This window comes from Nilaparvata lugens, chromosome 8 (assembly GCF_014356525.2).
Source record: "Nilaparvata lugens isolate BPH chromosome 8, ASM1435652v1, whole genome shotgun sequence".
In the NCBI taxonomy this organism is placed as follows: domain Eukaryota; kingdom Metazoa; phylum Arthropoda; class Insecta; order Hemiptera; family Delphacidae; genus Nilaparvata; species Nilaparvata lugens.
In genome coordinates, this window is record NC_052511.1 from 32,904,477 (window position 1) to 32,922,244 (window position 17,768).

The 17,768-nt window shown below is 34.1% G+C and overlaps 1 protein-coding gene across 1 annotated transcript; it reads left to right on the top strand.

Moving 5' to 3' along the window:
- The first annotated feature begins 207 nt into the window (after positions 1 to 207).
- Positions 208 to 16,227, top strand: LOC111043784 (cellular tumor antigen p53). The gene is made up of 7 exons (XM_039434555.1): positions 208 to 510; positions 2,350 to 2,518; positions 3,383 to 3,571; positions 5,400 to 5,598; positions 10,561 to 10,813; positions 11,876 to 12,083; positions 15,960 to 16,227. Exons 2-7 carry the CDS (start codon positions 2,483 to 2,485, stop codon positions 16,170 to 16,172), a joined length of 1,098 nt encoding a protein of 365 aa, XP_039290489.1. The 5' UTR covers positions 208 to 510; positions 2,350 to 2,482; the 3' UTR covers positions 16,173 to 16,227.
- The last annotated feature ends 1,541 nt before the right edge of the window (positions 16,228 to 17,768 follow it).

Genomic DNA, 17,768 nt, shown 5'->3' on the forward strand with positions numbered 1-17,768 from the left:
TTGGTTCTGATATTAATGAAAATTTTCCACCCTTCATAAAAATATTATAAATACACAATCACACAAAAAACAATCATTCTATAATTTTCTTATCTGTGGTAAATGCAAACAGTCATTATAGACATATCTTTAGATGATGTCACTGTCCTCATGACGTGCGTGATAGTTAATGACGTCAGAACCAAACGGAAGTGCCGTGACTGCAGCCACCGGCCAATGTAGAAGGAAAATAATTTATATTTATAGGTTATATTGTTTTATGTTTTAATTTTCGAAGTTTTGTTTAAAATTAAAAATAAAATAGCTCTTTTTTATTGATAGAATGGTAACGATGAAATCTTATTCAGATGTAGTATTAATGATAGCTAACAAATTAAGTCGGTACGATATACTACTGAAAGTTTTGATAGCAATTGTAAAATATAATGCTGTAGAGCTTAGCCTATTGTATCTAAGCTAAGCCAAAATTACCAATTTTTTTTAAAGAAGGAATTTCAAGGAGTAACATACGTAAGTATAAAAATAACATTTAAAATCTTGAGGCTCTAAAGCTCAATAAATTAATTTACCGTATTTATTCGTGCACACTGGCAGTCCCAGGATTTTATTTCTGTGTGGTGGTGGGGGGTGATCACCGGGGGGTCTAATATGCCCCCAGAAGAGATGGTGGTCCGGGGGTCCCCCCTGAAAAATATGGAACTTGAAATTGAATTTACGTAGGCTATTAAACCCTCAAACTGACTTTGAGGTTTTGCGGACCCCAGCTAAAATGTTTTGCGTGATGATTTCTATCTATAGATGGAATTAACTAGCCATCTATAAACTCGCTGAAATGTTTTTCGTGATGATATCCATCTATAAACCCTCCAGTACCGGTAGTTAACTCTTGGACTAAGTAGGCTACGTACTGGCGCAGGAGTCCGGTAGACCCCCATTAATGTTTTCTTTAATAACATAAAAAAATTATTTTCCTCATACAAGGTTTGTGTATCTCAAACTTTGGACTGATTCAATTAGTTTCACGATATAACTGAAAAGTAAATATATACTAGAATATTTATTGTATGCCTATATTTTTGCAGGGGTGCCTCCCCTAGAAGCCTAAGGATAACCCCCCCCTACCTATCCTAAATTTAATAAATTAAGCTTCTACCCTCACGCCATTTACAAAAACAAAATCTCGTCATTAGTAATTTGAAACACCGCTGACCATTTCTGGGACCCCTCTCAAGATTTGATTTCGAGCATCCCCCCTTCTAAAAATTTCAAGGACGCAGTCTGCGTTTTTAGAAACTAAAAATTGGAAGGAAAATGTAACGTTTTTGAAGTTTGTAAAGAAGAAAATTCAAAATGATGAAACTCAAGATACATTTTTAGAGACAATGGAAATCACCAATTAAAATAATTGTCCTTGTACTTTGATGATATAGCCTATTGCTTATTTTACGCACCTTGATCCACTGGAATTTTGACGCGCTGATTAGCATAATTAGGTAGCCTTCACATCATTATTATAATCATATCATCAATATTTGTTTCTGGCTCAACATTAGAATGTTTTCATCATCACTCATATCTTCACATAGATTCATTCAACTCATCTTAATTCATAAAGCGTTGAAAACAATTTAGAATTATATAATGAATATCACTTTCAATTTCAGTAATAACTAAATAAAATATACACAAAAATGAAACACTTCTACTGGGGCGGGGGACTAGCGTCACCCCAGAAACTTTCAACGGTCTAGCAAATTGAAATGAGTGCAAACGGGCAAAAACTGTATTGACGTATGAAAATTTCTCAATTACCTTAGGACAATAATAGTGATACAGTAGTGATAACTTGGACGACTTTTTAAGACAGCTATAATCATTTTCAATTTGGGGTCCGCTGAACCCCAAATTGAAAGTCTTGTCTTGTTCCAAAAATATGTAAGATTCGTTGAGGGTTGGCCTAAGCTTTAAAATATGCTAAAGCTATTATTTAGGCTATGTTAGCGAAAGTTTATTTCTAGGGGGGATTTCATTTTCATATTCCGTGGGCGGGCTTTCATACTTAGCACCCCCTCCCCTGGGCCAGCCACTGTTTGTTCTTATTATAAATAATAAATGCATAAATTATGACTACTTTCAGGTTCAATTTGAAGCGTTGACCAATTGACCTATCAGTAGCAAAATTATCTATCACTTTTATCTTTCATGCTGAGTTATCAAGAGTTTATAATCAAAAATCCAAAACCTATAACAGACAAAATCAGACTTGTCGAAATTGTTGATTACTAATTCAGTGTAGAAGCTCTTTAGTGACTTGTTCATATCTGTTGAAACTAGTTATTAACTGTCCAGGTCTCACTGCATGTAGAGGAAAGTTTGTTGAACACCAAGTTATAAAGTGTCAGTTGATTTTCGTGAGTTAAACTTACTTGGAAATAGGCGACTGAAGTTGTCTTTTATCAATTCCATTTATTGAATTATTACAATGTCCAGCTTGCATAATGATGGCGTAGACGAACAGGTAAATATGCAATATAAATGTGAAATTATTGTATTTTGAAAATACGCAAATAAAATTCTTATTTCTAAGTGCATTGGTGCAATTAAAAATTGATTATAATAATTAAAATTCAAATATGAAAATGAGTTATGCAGAACGAATAATAGGACTATAATATTTTGATATTAAGTAATGACGTTCTTATTTCAAGCTTTTTGAAGCAAGTTATTTGAAGCAGGGTATGATTGTAATTTTTTAGTTATATGGTAATTGTTTCAGTGACTATGGTAATTTCATGCTCTGTATATATTGTAAAAATGGAAAATAAATTGATTTGATTGATTGATTGATTGATTAAGCAAATTAATGATAATAGGCGCCTACTTGATTTATATTAACATAATGTTTGAGAGAATACCTTTTTAATTATTGTATAGTAAACGATTGAAAGAAAAAATGAAAGACAGCTATTTTGAAATGTCCTACATTTATTCATATTAATTCAAACAATTCTCATCCAATTATACGTAGGCCTATCAACTATCACAAAAAATGATTGTTACAGCTCGTTTGAAAAATGTATTGTTAAGTGCTATTCACACATAGTTTCTTGTATTATATAACATTAAGTTCTATCGCCATATTAGTGCTGATTTCATACTTTTTTCTATAAATCCATATTTATCACGACAGCTATAAAAGTTCAAAGTCTCATTTCTTGTAATTAATGAATAATTTCCATAATCTTCATATGAATAAGGTGTGGTTGATTGTGTCACAATAAATGAGCAGTATCCATTCTTTTTATAAAAAATAACAATCTTTACATGAGTGTTATTAAATGTTAAACACTTATTTCTTCTATAATGGAACACATGTTTTCAGGTGAATGAGGTGTGCATTACAACAAGCGATGGAGTGTCAGAGTCCTCGATATCTCGAGAGTTCACAACTCTCAGTGGACATAATCTCGAATCTTCTACTGGTCCCTCGCCCTGCACCGATAAGTTCCCTGGAGAATATGACTTTCAAGTTGAACTTTCAGAAACTATCAACGACCGAAAATCTTGGAGAGTGAGTATTGTTATGTATTAATCTCAATATACTAAGATGAGAAAACAAATCTAAGCTTAATGTTTTAAAATAACTTTATTGTTATTATTATTATTATTATGTTTGTTTCTGTCCATAATGTGAACCACATTGGATGGTCACAGATAGACAGTCATTAAAAATGAAAGAAAAAGCATGCACTCAAGGCAACAGCAGGCATCAAGTAAAATACTGCTCCAAAGCAGCACTTTCACAACTGAAAAACTCATTCAGCGCATAAAACGGGTGATCCTCAAGGAACAGCTCAACTTTCTCCTCAGGCTTGCCAGTGGCAGAGTCCCCGCTGTAATGGGTAGCTTGTTAATGATCTTTCCCACCATGTAAGCCGAACTAACCTGCGTTCTCCCAAGCCTGCAGTACGGGAGGTCGAGCCTATTCCTATTATGGGTATTATGCCCATGGACATCACCCCTTGTAGGCAGGACACCCACCTCCCCAACTGCCCCAATCACAGACCTGAAAATGAAGAGGCCAACCACAGTCAAAATACGCCAGTCCACGCCAAACCAGTCGGCAGCTGCCCCTCTGGATGCATTCATCAATTCCTGGACCTCATGCATATTCCTGCCAACATCCATGATAGAGGTGTCATCGGCGTAGCATACAACCATCCTATGATCTGAAAGGGCAACATCATTGATCATAATCAGAGACAGAAGGGATCCCAGCACAGATCCCTGGGGCACCCCATAAATCAGGGCTCTAACCCGTGAGAGCCCACCACGTGCCTGAACAGCCTGCCTGCGTCCACCCAAGTATGAGCGCAGAAGCTGGAGAGGGCCATCAACCACACCATAGAGAATCAATTTAGACAGCAAGATTTCATGATCCAGGGTGTCAAAAGCCTTGCTGAGGTCACATAGCGTCAGCCCAGCAAGGCTCCCCCCTTCAAAACTATCACATATCCCTTTAATTATACATTCAACAGCGCCCACTGTCGACCGTCCAGCCCTGAACCCAAACTGAGTGTCAGCAAACAGACCATTCAGCTCACAGAACTCATACAATTGGCCAGCTATTATGATCTCAAATATTTTTGACAGAACTGGCAAAATTGCGACTGGTCTATAGTTGTTAGGATCCAGGCGAGAACCCTTCTTATAAATTGAGAAAAAATTGCTGAATTGGAGTTTTACATTATTTTCTAACGTAAATTCAACGATGAATATTATTCAATTCTTGAAAAGTCTCCATTTACTGTTCACATTATAGATTTGACATGAAATAACTAACTGTTGTATTTTAAACTCAGGTAATCACTACTACCATCACTATCTCTAATAATTCAGTACAAATTTAGATTGATCCTTGTTGATTATGTCGATTTTGGTGTTATTAATAGAATGTGAAGTTGATAGTAATTAATTCCTCAGAATTAATCGGAAGGAGATCAATAAGTTCTAAAATTCTGAAAATCCTATTCTAGTTATTCAACTTTCTTAGTTTCAATATAACGCACAGTAAAATCAAAAAATAGTAATATTTATCTTTGTAAAAATGAGTAGGTAGTCAATTCTCTTATTTTCCATATCATTGCTGAAATTTATGTGTTCATAAATAATTCCTTCAAATTATTACGTTATAATTATTAATCTTCTCTGACATCATGATTTATTTCTTGAATAATTCACAAATAATAGGGTTGAATATTCCACCTTTCCACTCTATCCGCACTTCACAAAAATACTCCTTTTCGATTTAATACAATAAGTCAATAGATTGTAACTGAATATTTTGAATCCATCAAATTTCATAAATAATGTATCACTTTCATTTGGTTGTATTCCAGTATTCGTCAAAGCTGAGGAAAGTGTTTGTTGATATCAATAAAATTGTACTTTTCCAATTCAAACTCAACAAGAACAGCAGCAGAAGTATATCGAATCTCCGAGTGAGAGCTCTGCTCGTCTACACCAGTCCCGATCATAGCCATCTACCTGTCAATCGATGTATGCTGCATGCATTCGAAAGCGATCCCAATTACCTTGGTGAGTAAACGTTTCCAACTACACTTCTCTGTTTCCATCACTCATAACATTTTAATAAAAACATACTACTTGTTTTTTATTCAACAATTATTGTAATTTATTTTGAAAAGTTGCATTTTTCTATTATTTCTGAGTACTTCAACTTACTTTGAAATAATGACTTATACAGAAGAGAGTACTTTTCTATTACCGTAAAGTTAATAATAATGATCGTTTACGATATTTTTCATAGTGAAATTTGAGCAAATCTGTCAACCTGAGTTTCTCGTGCAACAGATAATCTGGTGGAACACAGCTTGATCTCAGTTGCATTGCAATACATTGAATATTTGAATCAAATTGAAAGAACTAATAAACTTCTTCAAACTCATAAAATGTTAGACGTTTACAGATCACTTTCTTTGAAAGAGCTACACAAAGTAGGAGAAGAATAACGTACTGTCAAATCGTCTTTGTGTATTTTTATGTAAAATTAAATGGGTAGGAAACTAGTTATTATTGTGCTAGGCAATCTTTTAATCATCAAGGTGGTTCCATAATATGAGAATATATAAGTGAGTAAAATATCTCTTCTATAAACTATAAAATCTAATATTGACATGGATTGAAACCAGAAATTTATTTAAATGTCAGACATCAAATTGTGGAATAAATTATTCTGCTCAACATCTCTCACAGTGTTTGGGAATAACAATCTTTGATATTGATGTATGTATGTTTAGAAAATGAACATCAATTATATTATGAGGAATAGTTTTCTAAGGCGTTGGTCACTGAAGCTTCATGCTTGTTGAGCATAAACCCAAAGCTTATGTTGGCATCACCCTCAGCAACAGAAGTGTAGAATATTAGAAATAAATAAGTCTCAAAGATTAATACTCAACGTGTGTAATCTCTATTAAAACATGTAGGAATAGAGTGAATTCCAATCAACAAACTATTAAATATTATAACTGATTTATGTCATCTGTTTTGCATAACATCTGGTTTCTGGTATACTACATCTTCCCCCTTTCTTCTTAAGTTCAATCTGCATATCGCAGTTGATCTGCGTGGCATCTTCTCATAGTTTCCTCAACATTCACTAGGTATGAGTATGGTCCATTTACTTTAACGATTTTTCATTTTTTGTAGCCTTTGCCTGATCTGTCTAGTACCCATACGCCATCGCCCTCTCCGAACACCTTTGCGTTGACTCTCAGCTTGCTGTTCCCTTGTCTAACTAACTCTTCGTCTACTCTGTCGTTAACATCTGGTAGTAATAGATCTATTTTGCAGCGTAACTCGCGACCGAACATCATAAAAGCAGGTGTTTTTCCCGTTGCTCTCTTTGGGGATGTTCTATGAGCGAATAAAAATTTATTTAGTTTTTCTTGTAAGGTGCCAGTACTTCCTTTTGAAATTCCCATACGTTCTTTGAACGTTCGTACACAACGCTCCGCCAATCCATTGCTTTTTGGGTGATATGGGGTGATACGTGCATGTTTTATGTTCAGTTCTTTGCAGAAATTTTGGAATTCATACGAAGTCAGTTGAGGACCGTTGTCACTTACAATTATTCTTGGGTAGCCAAATTTAGAAAATAGATCTTGTAATATATTGATCGTGGATTTTGTTGTGGTTGTTGACATGGGTATTACTTCGAGCCATTTCGATCTAGCATCTACAACGACTAACCACATTTTCCCTAAAATGGTCCTGCGAAATCTATGTGGATTCTAGACCACACTTCTGTTGGAAGAGTCCATGAGAAAAGTGGCATCTCAACATCTCTGTTTCTGTTTTCTTGACATGCGGTGCAGTGTTTTACATGTTCCTCTAAATCTTTGTCCAGTCCAGGCCACCATACTTGGAATCGTGCTTTTCCTTTCATTGCTACAATTCCTGGATGACCTTCATGAAGAATTTGTAGTACTTTTGTTCTTAATCTTGTGGGTATGACTAAACGACCCGACCAGAGGAGTATGCCATTTTCAAATGATAGTTCTTCTCGTTTATTGTAATATGGTAGTAGTTCTTTGTTTACATTTGTATCTGTTGTCCAACCACTTCGGAGATAGTTTGTAACTTTTGCAAGTGTTGTGTCATGTTTTGTTGTTTCTTGTAAGCTCTTTGTTGATAATGGTATATCTTGAAATCGAAGGTGGAAAAGATGTGCTCTATTGTTTTCCCCTAACTTTTCGTTTTTTGACTTCAATACATTTTCCAAAGGAAACCTTGATAGCATATCCGCCGTTGCATTATCTGCACCTCTGTGATAATTTATTGAGTAGTCGTATGAGCTCAAAATTAAAGCCCATCTAGCAATACGGTTGGAAACATCTTTTGGAATAGAGTCATTTTCACCGAAAACTTTCACTAAAGCTTTATGATCAGTACGAATCTCAAAGTGTCTGCCATAGAGGAACTGTTCAAAACGTGTTACTCCGAAAATTAAACCTAATGCTTCTTTTTCAATCACACTGTACTGTTTTTCAGCTTTGTCAAGTCGTCTTGATGCGAACAAAATTGGCCTTTCAGTACCATCAGTATATCTGTGAAAAAGAGCTGCACCTAATCCGACTTCACTTGCGTCTGTGGCAAGAATTAGAGGAAGTGATTCATCATAATGAGCTAAAGTATCTGATGTTGTTAATAAATGTCTCAATTTTGTAGCGATTTGTTCATGTTTTTTATCCCAGTGCCAATTTGCTCCTTTTTGAAGTAATTTGTGTAACGGAACGCACGGTGATTGTAAATGTGGAACAAATTTACTGTAGTAGTTGATTGATCCCAAGAAGGATCTTAGTTCTTTGGCATTTTTCGGTGATGGCATATCTTCTACGGCTTTGATGTGTTCAGTTGTGGGGTGTATACCTGTTTGATCTATTCTGTGTCCCAAATAGTTTACTGATTCCTCAAACCATTTACATTTTGTGGTTTGTACTCGAAGTCCATTGTTTTCAAAACGTTTTAACACTTCCCTGACTCTGTTAATGTGTTCTTCTCTTGTGGGAGCTGTTATTATTACATCGTCTAAAAGACATGCAACGCCTTCCAAGCCAGCCAAGATTTGATCCATTTTACACTGAAAAGCTGCTGTTGCTATTTTTATCCCAAAAGGAAGGCGTGAATATCTGAAAAATCCTTTATGAGTAGAAATAGTGAGATACTTTTGTACAGAAGTATCAACTTCCATTTGTAGATATGCATCCTTCAAGTCAATAATTGTGAATTCTTTCCCTCCTGTATATTTTGAAGTGATTTCTTCAAACCTAGGTAGGGAATAGTTGTCTGGACTTATAAACTTGTTTATGGTGGTTTTAAAATCAGCACATATCCGGACTGCTCCTGTAGGTTTCACCACAATAACTATTGGTGAGGACCATATGATAGGTTCTTCACTTGTGTTTACAGGTGATAGAACATTACTGTCTACTAAACGTTGTAGTTCCATTTCTAGTGCTTTTCTTAAGGAAAACGGAACTGGACGTGGTTTTGCAACTATTGGTATGGCATTTTTTGACATGTGGAAAAGTACCTTGCAGTTCTTTATTGTTCCCAGATTTGGATTGAAAACATCAGAAAAATCTGTGATTATTTTATTTACCAAAACTGAGTTCTTTTTTTGTGGAGAGCTTATCGTTTTTTTTACTGAGCATATTTCAGCACCGGGAGGTAAGGGTAGATTGAATTTGAGGACCCAATTAAGTCCAAACAAAGGTATGTCATCTTTCTTTATAACAATTACTGGTGATTTCCTGGAGTCACCAAAAGCATTGATATTTATATGTGTTTCTCCAAGTGTTTCAATGTCAATCCCTGTGTATGCCGTGAGGTTTCTTGTTGGTTTTAAAATGGGACTTCCAATTTTTTTCCATAATTTCTCGTTAATAACGCTGTAAGCGGCACCTGGATCATACAGCATTTTCACTGTGTTGTTGTTGAGTTTAACGTTCACCATTACTTTACAGCCTTTTTCCAGAGTTCTTATATGTTCAATATCGGAAAGTGACAGGTTGTCATCTTCTATTGATAAATTTTCGCGGACCTGATTTATCTGTTTGTCTTTTACAATTGTAGCGTTCCCTACTTTTAGACAAATGCTCTAGCAAAATGGTTCTTAACTCCGCAAGCTTTACAAAATTTGTTATTTGCAGTGCACATGACACCATCAGAATGTCGCCGGTTTCCACAACGGAGACAATGTGTATTTTTGTTCAATTTTAGAGTCGATTTCTTTTCATATTTTTCGTTGTACTTTTGAGGGTTAGATTCCATTGCCTGATGTTTATCAGAAATTTTTACTCTATTCAAATTTGTAGAACTGTTTTTAATTTCTTGCTGTTGAAGGTTAACGGTTTCTAGCAATTTTGCTGATTCTACTATTTTTGTAAAAGTTGTTTGTGTTGATGCATGCATTCTCAATAACTCAAGTTGCCAACTATCGTTGTTGATGCCTAATATGAACTGATCTCTTAAACGTTCATCCAGGTTATCACCAAAATTACAATCTCCTGCGAGAAACCTTAAATCTAGTTCAAGTTGAGTTATGGTCTCACCTTCATTCCGGAATCGTCGAGAAAAACAAACTCTCTGGGATAGAGGTGCTTGTGGTTTCGTGTAGTATTTGTTTAAGACTTCTATCGCATCATTAAATCCAATGTTATTTATGGATGTCGGATGCATAGAATCGAAAACTATCTGAATGGTTGCGGTCCCAGATTCTCAAATTTTCGTTGTTCAATAGTGTTCATTATCACAGTCTTCTCATCAAGCTTGTGAAAAACTCTGTCGTTGATACATTGTCCATTCACGGTATTTTTAGAATTCTTCCATAGGTCCACATTTCGAATGCTTCCAATTTATTTGCTGTTCATTCCGCGAGGCTCCAAGAATCTACCTCATATAATAATATGGAGAATATGTAACATTGATTTAATAATAATAATAAAATAAATAATAATTTTGATTTAATTGCAGCTCACGTGCAGAAGAACGTGTGCAACTGCAGTGAGGTGAGACTGGCGGGTCATGTGTTGACATCGAATGACGCAGCTGCCGCTTACGAGTTTGCCGCGTCGAGTGGTCGCCACAGCGTGGTGGTTGGCTTGCGTCCGCCTCAGGCCGGCTCTGACGCAACATTCATCGGCTACCAGTTCGGCTGCAAGACCTCCTGCGAAGGCGGCATGTCGCGGCGTCAGGTCAACTTGGTCTTCACACTCGAAACTCAATTGTAAGCTCACGGAACTTTGTTCTTATTTCCAAGGTTCTCGTTTTCCTAATTTATAACTTGAATATGAACTTCAGACAAAATTATTGTATCAATTTTTTGTATTGATAGGCCAAAAATATATCATTCATATTCATTTATTCATATACATATACAATTCATGCAAAAATAACAGGCATTCGCCCAAAACTGCTCCAAACCTTAATTTGAAATACACAGTCTAGCTAGAGGTTATATGGAGATTATCCCGTAATTCACAAACAATTTTTAGACCAAAAGAAAATTTATCCACTGACATTTTGAATTTAGAGATCAGATTATTTCTTTACACGAATCCAAACAAAAAACTCCCATCATATTTGCAAAAATTAAAAAAAAAAGAATGATAAAAATTATTTGTTTCCCTACTTGTGCTTCTACACTATAAATATAATATTCAATGAAATACTGCTATGATTAATTAAACTTCGTTGTTTTTTAAGATTTCAAGACAATATAAATCAAATTCCATCAGACTGAAATTTCCAATAGAAGAAGACGGTAGATGTAACCATAGAGAAACGATAGCATAAGATGCTTATTGTTTCTCTATGATGTAACCTACATGGTTACTTTATAATTATAATTCAGTCATTGAATGAGTAAAGAACATAGAAAACTTCAGATTTATAAATAAATAACTTATTGGAAATTTTGAAATAATCGAGTTCATGGTTTCTTGAACTTTAGGTTCCTTCACTTGGTGGATATTTAAATAAATTTTATATCGACAAACAAAGTCTTTCCTTTCTGGTCTCATCAAACAAATTCAGGAAAGTAAATTCCATAGAAGTTCATTTTATGGCTTTCGCGATTTTTATATTGTTGCTATCGTATATTATGTGTCTCTCTTATTCGAACAACTTTTAGAATGTTTTGTTTATGTTACATCCAAAAAGATATCTAAAATTGTTAATCTTCCCAATAATGTCAGTCATTTGGATTCTCCGTATTTTTCAATTTTCCACTTGTACCCTGTTAATTCGAAACAAATATGTAAATAATCGCTGGTATTTTTGTTTTCAGTGGTGAGGTGTTGGGCAGATCAAGCATGCTTGTAAAAGTGTGCAGCTGTCCAAAGAGAGACAGAGACAGGGAAGAAAGTGATTACTCGTCCATTCATCCTGACTCAAGCAACGAGAGGCTAGCAGCAGTCAAGCGCAAGCACGATGATAGCCAGGAGGAAGACGATGATTTGCAACCGGAATCATCAGTGCATAGTCAAACTCCACTAGTGAGTTACATTTCTGGCTTTTGGTGTTTCCAAACTCCCTAAAAATATTCTAGGGCATTGTTCCTGGGTACTTAACATAACATATCTGAATAGTAAAATTCACAGCTTTGGTGGTAGGTGACCAATCTGTAGAAGGTTATGTAACGTTATATTATTGTTTGAAATAATCTAAAATCGCTTACTAACAACATGCAATGCAAATGAGAATTGTTGCATTATTGAGGCGACTTCATCAGCATGCCTTGGTGTGCACTAAAGCAAACCTTCAGTGGTCACCTATCACTAAAGCTGCCATATCCCGCTCAATATTTTTTCAATCTTGACAAATAAGGTGTCAATCGATTTTTAATTGAATTTACTAGAAAAATCTATTTGGTTATTTAGCGGTTTTTTGGATATATTCAAGAAATACAATTCTAAACAGCTGCCATTTTGTTTATTGACTTGATAAATTATCATAATTTTTTGTAGCTGTCTTGTTGTCATAAATGATTAAGCAAAGTTTCATTTTCATATATTCAGCCATTATTGAGAAAAAAATAGTTGACCGAACATAGTGAGTGACTCGGATTTTCTTTTGTCTGTCTGTATGTAACGCGATTACGGCCAAACGCGTTGATAGAATTTGATGAGATTTGGCAGGAATATTCCTTTTTCAACTGCGCGTCGATGCATACACAAGGTTTTTTAAAATTTTGCATTTTAAGGATAATATGAAAAGAAAAGGAATTCCTCCATACTCTGATATCACTATATTATATCATCTACTCTGAAGATAGGATTAATCAGACTATAGAATTATTCATAATCAATCAGCTGACAAGTGGATTACACAGATGTTCTGGAGAAGCCGTGTCTATTGCTATAAGGTATATATAGTTTCAATCAACGTACCTAGAACGTATTCTAAATACATTGTATTCTAGGTACATTGGTTTCAATCAAAGACCTTGAAGAGTTATGCATCTTTAAGGTCTTTGGTTTCAATATTTTGTTTTGCAGTCATGGTATTATTATGCGTGCCGATCAGTATCAATATTCTCACATTTGAAAAAACTAATTTGATAGGTAAAGAATAATCAAATGAACTAAATAATGCTAAACTAGTAGTTATGTGAACAGTAGACCTCGCGCTCAGTGAGTTACATTGACCTGTTGTTATGTTTTCTCAAAAATTAATAAATAATTTATCAATTAAAAATGTCTAGAAAAAATCCTAAATAAACATAGAGCTTTCTGTCCTATATCGTACCGAGACGTGTCGTCCCGGAATGTGAGTGTGAGCGCTGTTATCAGGTCTGGCTGTAACTGTCTACAACGTTGATGGAAAGATACAATTTTCAAGATGTTCGATGTTTTTGAACGGGTAGTATTATAGTCAACTGTCTACTCACGTTAATGGAAAGATACATTTCCAAGATGTTCGATGTTTTTGAACGGGTAGTATTATAGTCCACTAGACAGCTGATCTATGATGAATAATTCTATAGTCTGATTTTTACAGTAATATTGGCATATGAAGGAGGCTCCTTTTTCCTTTTATATTATCCTTGAAATGCAAAATCTCCAAAAACCTTATATATACGTCGACGCGCAATTTAAAAAGGAACATACCTGTAAAATTTCATGAAAATCTATTACCGCGTTTCGCCGTAAATGCGCAACATAAAAACATTTAAACATTTGAACATTCAAACATTGAGTGAAATGCCAAACCGTCGACTTGAATCTTAGACCTCACTTCGCTCGGTCAATAAATTATATTTTTTATTGTAAAAAATTAATTTTCATCAGATGGAAAGTTTATCACGGAACTGGATGAGTTATATCATATGGAATACAAATTCAAACGTGAACAGAGTTTGTTAACATTTCAAACTGGTGACATCAAATACTTGTCGATGAGAAAACTGTGTGAGGTCTACTGTTCACAGAACTACTAGTAACTGAAAAAACAAAATGGTGGCTGTGTGAGTAACTGAGGACTCTCTGACAGTTTAAAAAAGATATTCGGGCATGCTACGTACTTAGGAACAATGCCCTAGAATATTGGTAGGGAGTTTGGAAACACTCTAAATCATAGATATAGATCTAGATCTATAGTACCCTTTTTTGAAATAAATATAAAATAATCAATTAAAAACACAAACTGAAACTATTATTTTATATTAATTTCAAAAAGGGTACTATAATGTTATTTTATAAATGGAAATAAGTAGGTAGCCCTGAATACATACATTTCAAGAATCAACACCTCAAGGATCAAAATTTCAAACACTCAACTTTTGACAAAATGATCGGATCTCATCATACTACAATTCATTCTCCTCGGCTCATCAGGCGGTTCGAAATCATGCATCATAGTCAAATTCGGTCGAAAAATAGAAAATTCATCCGTGAGTGTACTTTAACCAGTATTTCATTACACAAAAAATTACCAATTATTCCTATATTCAAAACTATGTATCTCGGTAACCCGTTATTATAAAAAATAACTTTATCTTCAATTAATTGTAGGATATAATCGTCTGTTTCCTTTGATGTGAACGATTCATGAAAAAATATGTTCGTAAAGTAATAGTCGATTGTTTTAAAAATTCAAGGGATTGAAGATACTTTCCTTATATTAACGGTCTCTGATAGAAAACAGTGATTCAAGATGAATTTTAGGCATCTGAGCTCGTAGAGATGAAATTATCTACAATTTGGATGAATTTTCTATTTTTTGACCGAATTTGATTTATGATGCATCATTTTGAACCGCCTTGACGAGCCGAGGAGAATGAGCTGTAGTACGATGAGAACAGATTGTTTTGGCAAAAGTTATGTGTTTGAAAAATTGATCCTTGAGATATCCTTATGCGCGGCTCTCCACTCAATTAAGTGAATCTAACGGGTGACTGTCATAGAACATGATCTTATGAACTCATTTCATTGTGCGAAATCTCAATGTGACGACATTTGAGTTGTTGATAATGATTGAAAGTAAGAATTAGGTGTTTTTCAAAATACAAATAGCATTGTTGTCAAGTGTACCTGGAAATCTATATGAAATAGAGCGCTCTACTTGCTCTCAGATTGTAGAGCACAAAATTATGAGAGTGATTTTGAATTATACATTTAAATGTCAACAATCGAAAGATATTGTTGTTCAAAAACTGAAATTCATCAACATTGATTTTTTCTTGAAACTTTACTCATTTAAAAAAATTGTAACTCAGTACTTATTGAAGATAGAGAGTTCCGAATGATCTCATATTGTTGAGAATTTCTAAATATAAAAATAAGACTTGAGTGAATTTTTCTGTCCGATTACAGGATTTGACGGAAATATCTAAAAACTGGTATTTGAACCAAAAATACGTGGTTTTTGAGCCACTCGGTATCTACCACAAGGAAATTTTGCATAAAAAATTGGTTCTGTACTTCTCTTGTGTATCCAAACAATATATTGAAAAATCAAAACTACAATATAAATTGCAAGCATCAATGTATATAGTGACTGGACTAAACTCGAATAGCTCACGATCTAAACCATTCAAACATTCTATTAAACATTTCCTATTCTTTAACCCTTCCAATGCTTGGTGCAACTTCTCTTTCGACTCAGGGTCTATAGAACTTTTTATTGTCCTATTTGAAGGGGCATGGAATAATTATTCTAAAAAAACATAGATCTCTTTACCACTATTTCTATCCTTCAACTGATATTAATATTTAATGAAGCATTGTTCTTCTCACTCCTATTCAGAAATCTCATTATCTCATTATCTTGCATATTGCTGCCTGCTATGAATGCATTTCCTAGAAAGCAATTTTTCCCCCGAATAAATCAGGGAATGCAGTTAATCAAATAATTTCTGTTCTTTCTTGCAGTCGCAGTATCATTTATTCATGTCTCTATTCAATCAAGTGGAGAAAATGAGCGAATGGATTCGTCAAAGCGTTGAATTCCAGAAAAAGCTGCTAGAAGAATCTCAACAAAGCTCGAAAGAGATAATAAACGCCATTGAAGAAATAAATTCTAAAATTAATGAAAATTCGTTTCAGGAAACCAATGAACAAGAAATTAATTCTTCTGATGAGTAATGTGTTTGTTCAACAATAACTTCTATTTTGACAAATAAAAATGTTATTAAGAAAATTTTAATTTAATTAAGTTCCAACCTACGACACCATCAATGAATCTCTTCGACAAGTCCAATAAAACAGTTGTATCATTGTAAATGGAGCTGAATCAGTAGCTTCTTTATGGGTCTTCAGATTAAGACGTGGAATTATCAATAATCATTATTGTTAAAACTCTTACCAAGTTCTTAGTAGAACTAGGTGAATTGAAAATTTAACTAAAAACAGACTAAAACACCAAACTCTTCTGAATATCAATTTCAACAAATCATATTGACTTGATTATAAAATATCGTACTTGACAATGTGCTTATACAATATAAAGGGAAACCAAGTGCAACCATCTATAGAGTCGTTGAATAGACATTACTTTGCAAGATGAAAAAGTTCAGTATTATACGATTTCACTTTTTTACGTTTGTGATCTTCTAGATTTGCATGCGGTACTCCATTTATTTGTGATATTTATATTAATGCAGAATTGGTATTGAAAAACTATGCTCAACTTTCCACATTACTTCAAAGCGTTCTGTCATTTACTCCAGGGGCCTGTTTCACAAAGGTACAAGTAGGTTACAAGTCTTGTTGCCAACCATGGTTTTGGAGAACAGCTGATTACTAGCGTTTCACAAAAGCTGAATTGTAAACTTGTAGTTACTATGAATTTCTACAAGTTTACAAGTGATTTGCTTGTTACGAACAAGTGTTTCACAAAGATTTTCATTGTAGCCAACAATTTTTGTTGAAATTACTTGTTCGTAACTATGAAATTTCTACCAAGGTGGAAAGCTATGTAAAGGATTTACAAGTAATCATTAAAATGATTTCAAATATTCAATAAATATTTCTAATGATCAAAAATGCCCTATATCCCTCTAAAATTCATTATTTTGGAAATATATGCATCAGGAAATTAAATTTAATAAATTTCCAAAATAGTTATTAATGTGTTACCTCATAGGTTATGTGTACTATAGTATATATACACAGTATATATAATATACATTATATATAGTACATCTATTATATATATACAGCGTACATATAGTGTGTAGGTTACAAATTCAGCAATAAATGAAGTAGACTGTACAAAAAACATTATATTGCTTTCAAATATTTTCAAAGTAATTATTGAAAAGTACAAGTAACCTTTATAAAGGATGAAAAAAGGAGATCATCATGAAAATAGGTTATGTTTACTATTGAAGTACTTGTAGACTTGTAAAATTGTAAACTTGTAGATCATGAATTTTTTGTGAAACGTGAGTACTTGTAAACTTGTAACTACAAGTACTTGTGCGTAACCATGGTTGGTAACAATACTTGTACCTTTGTGAAATAGGCCCCAGTACCTACGTCACAATGTCTCAAACACAAGTTTCTCACAACAGTCATTCTTATTCAGACATATTAGTTAATATTAGGGTAGAAATCAACTCAGCGAAAAATAAATTCAATACAGGTTCGATATGTGCTCATTATACAGTAGGCCTATATATTGGATTTGTTTTCTTAGGGGTACTAATACTGTTTATTGAATACGGTAATCTAGTACTT

Bases quoted from the DNA above. Each gene is read 5' to 3' on its own strand.
- LOC111043784 (XM_039434555.1), top strand. From the start codon at position 2,483: ATGTCCAGCTTGCATAATGATGGCGTAGACGAACAG. The intron at 2,519-3,382 runs GTAAATATGCAA...ACATGTTTTCAG, and splicing joins ATGATGGCGTAGACGAACAG to GTGAATGAGGTGTGCATTAC. The intron at 3,572-5,399 runs GTGAGTATTGTT...GTTGTATTCCAG, and splicing joins ACGACCGAAAATCTTGGAGA to TATTCGTCAAAGCTGAGGAA.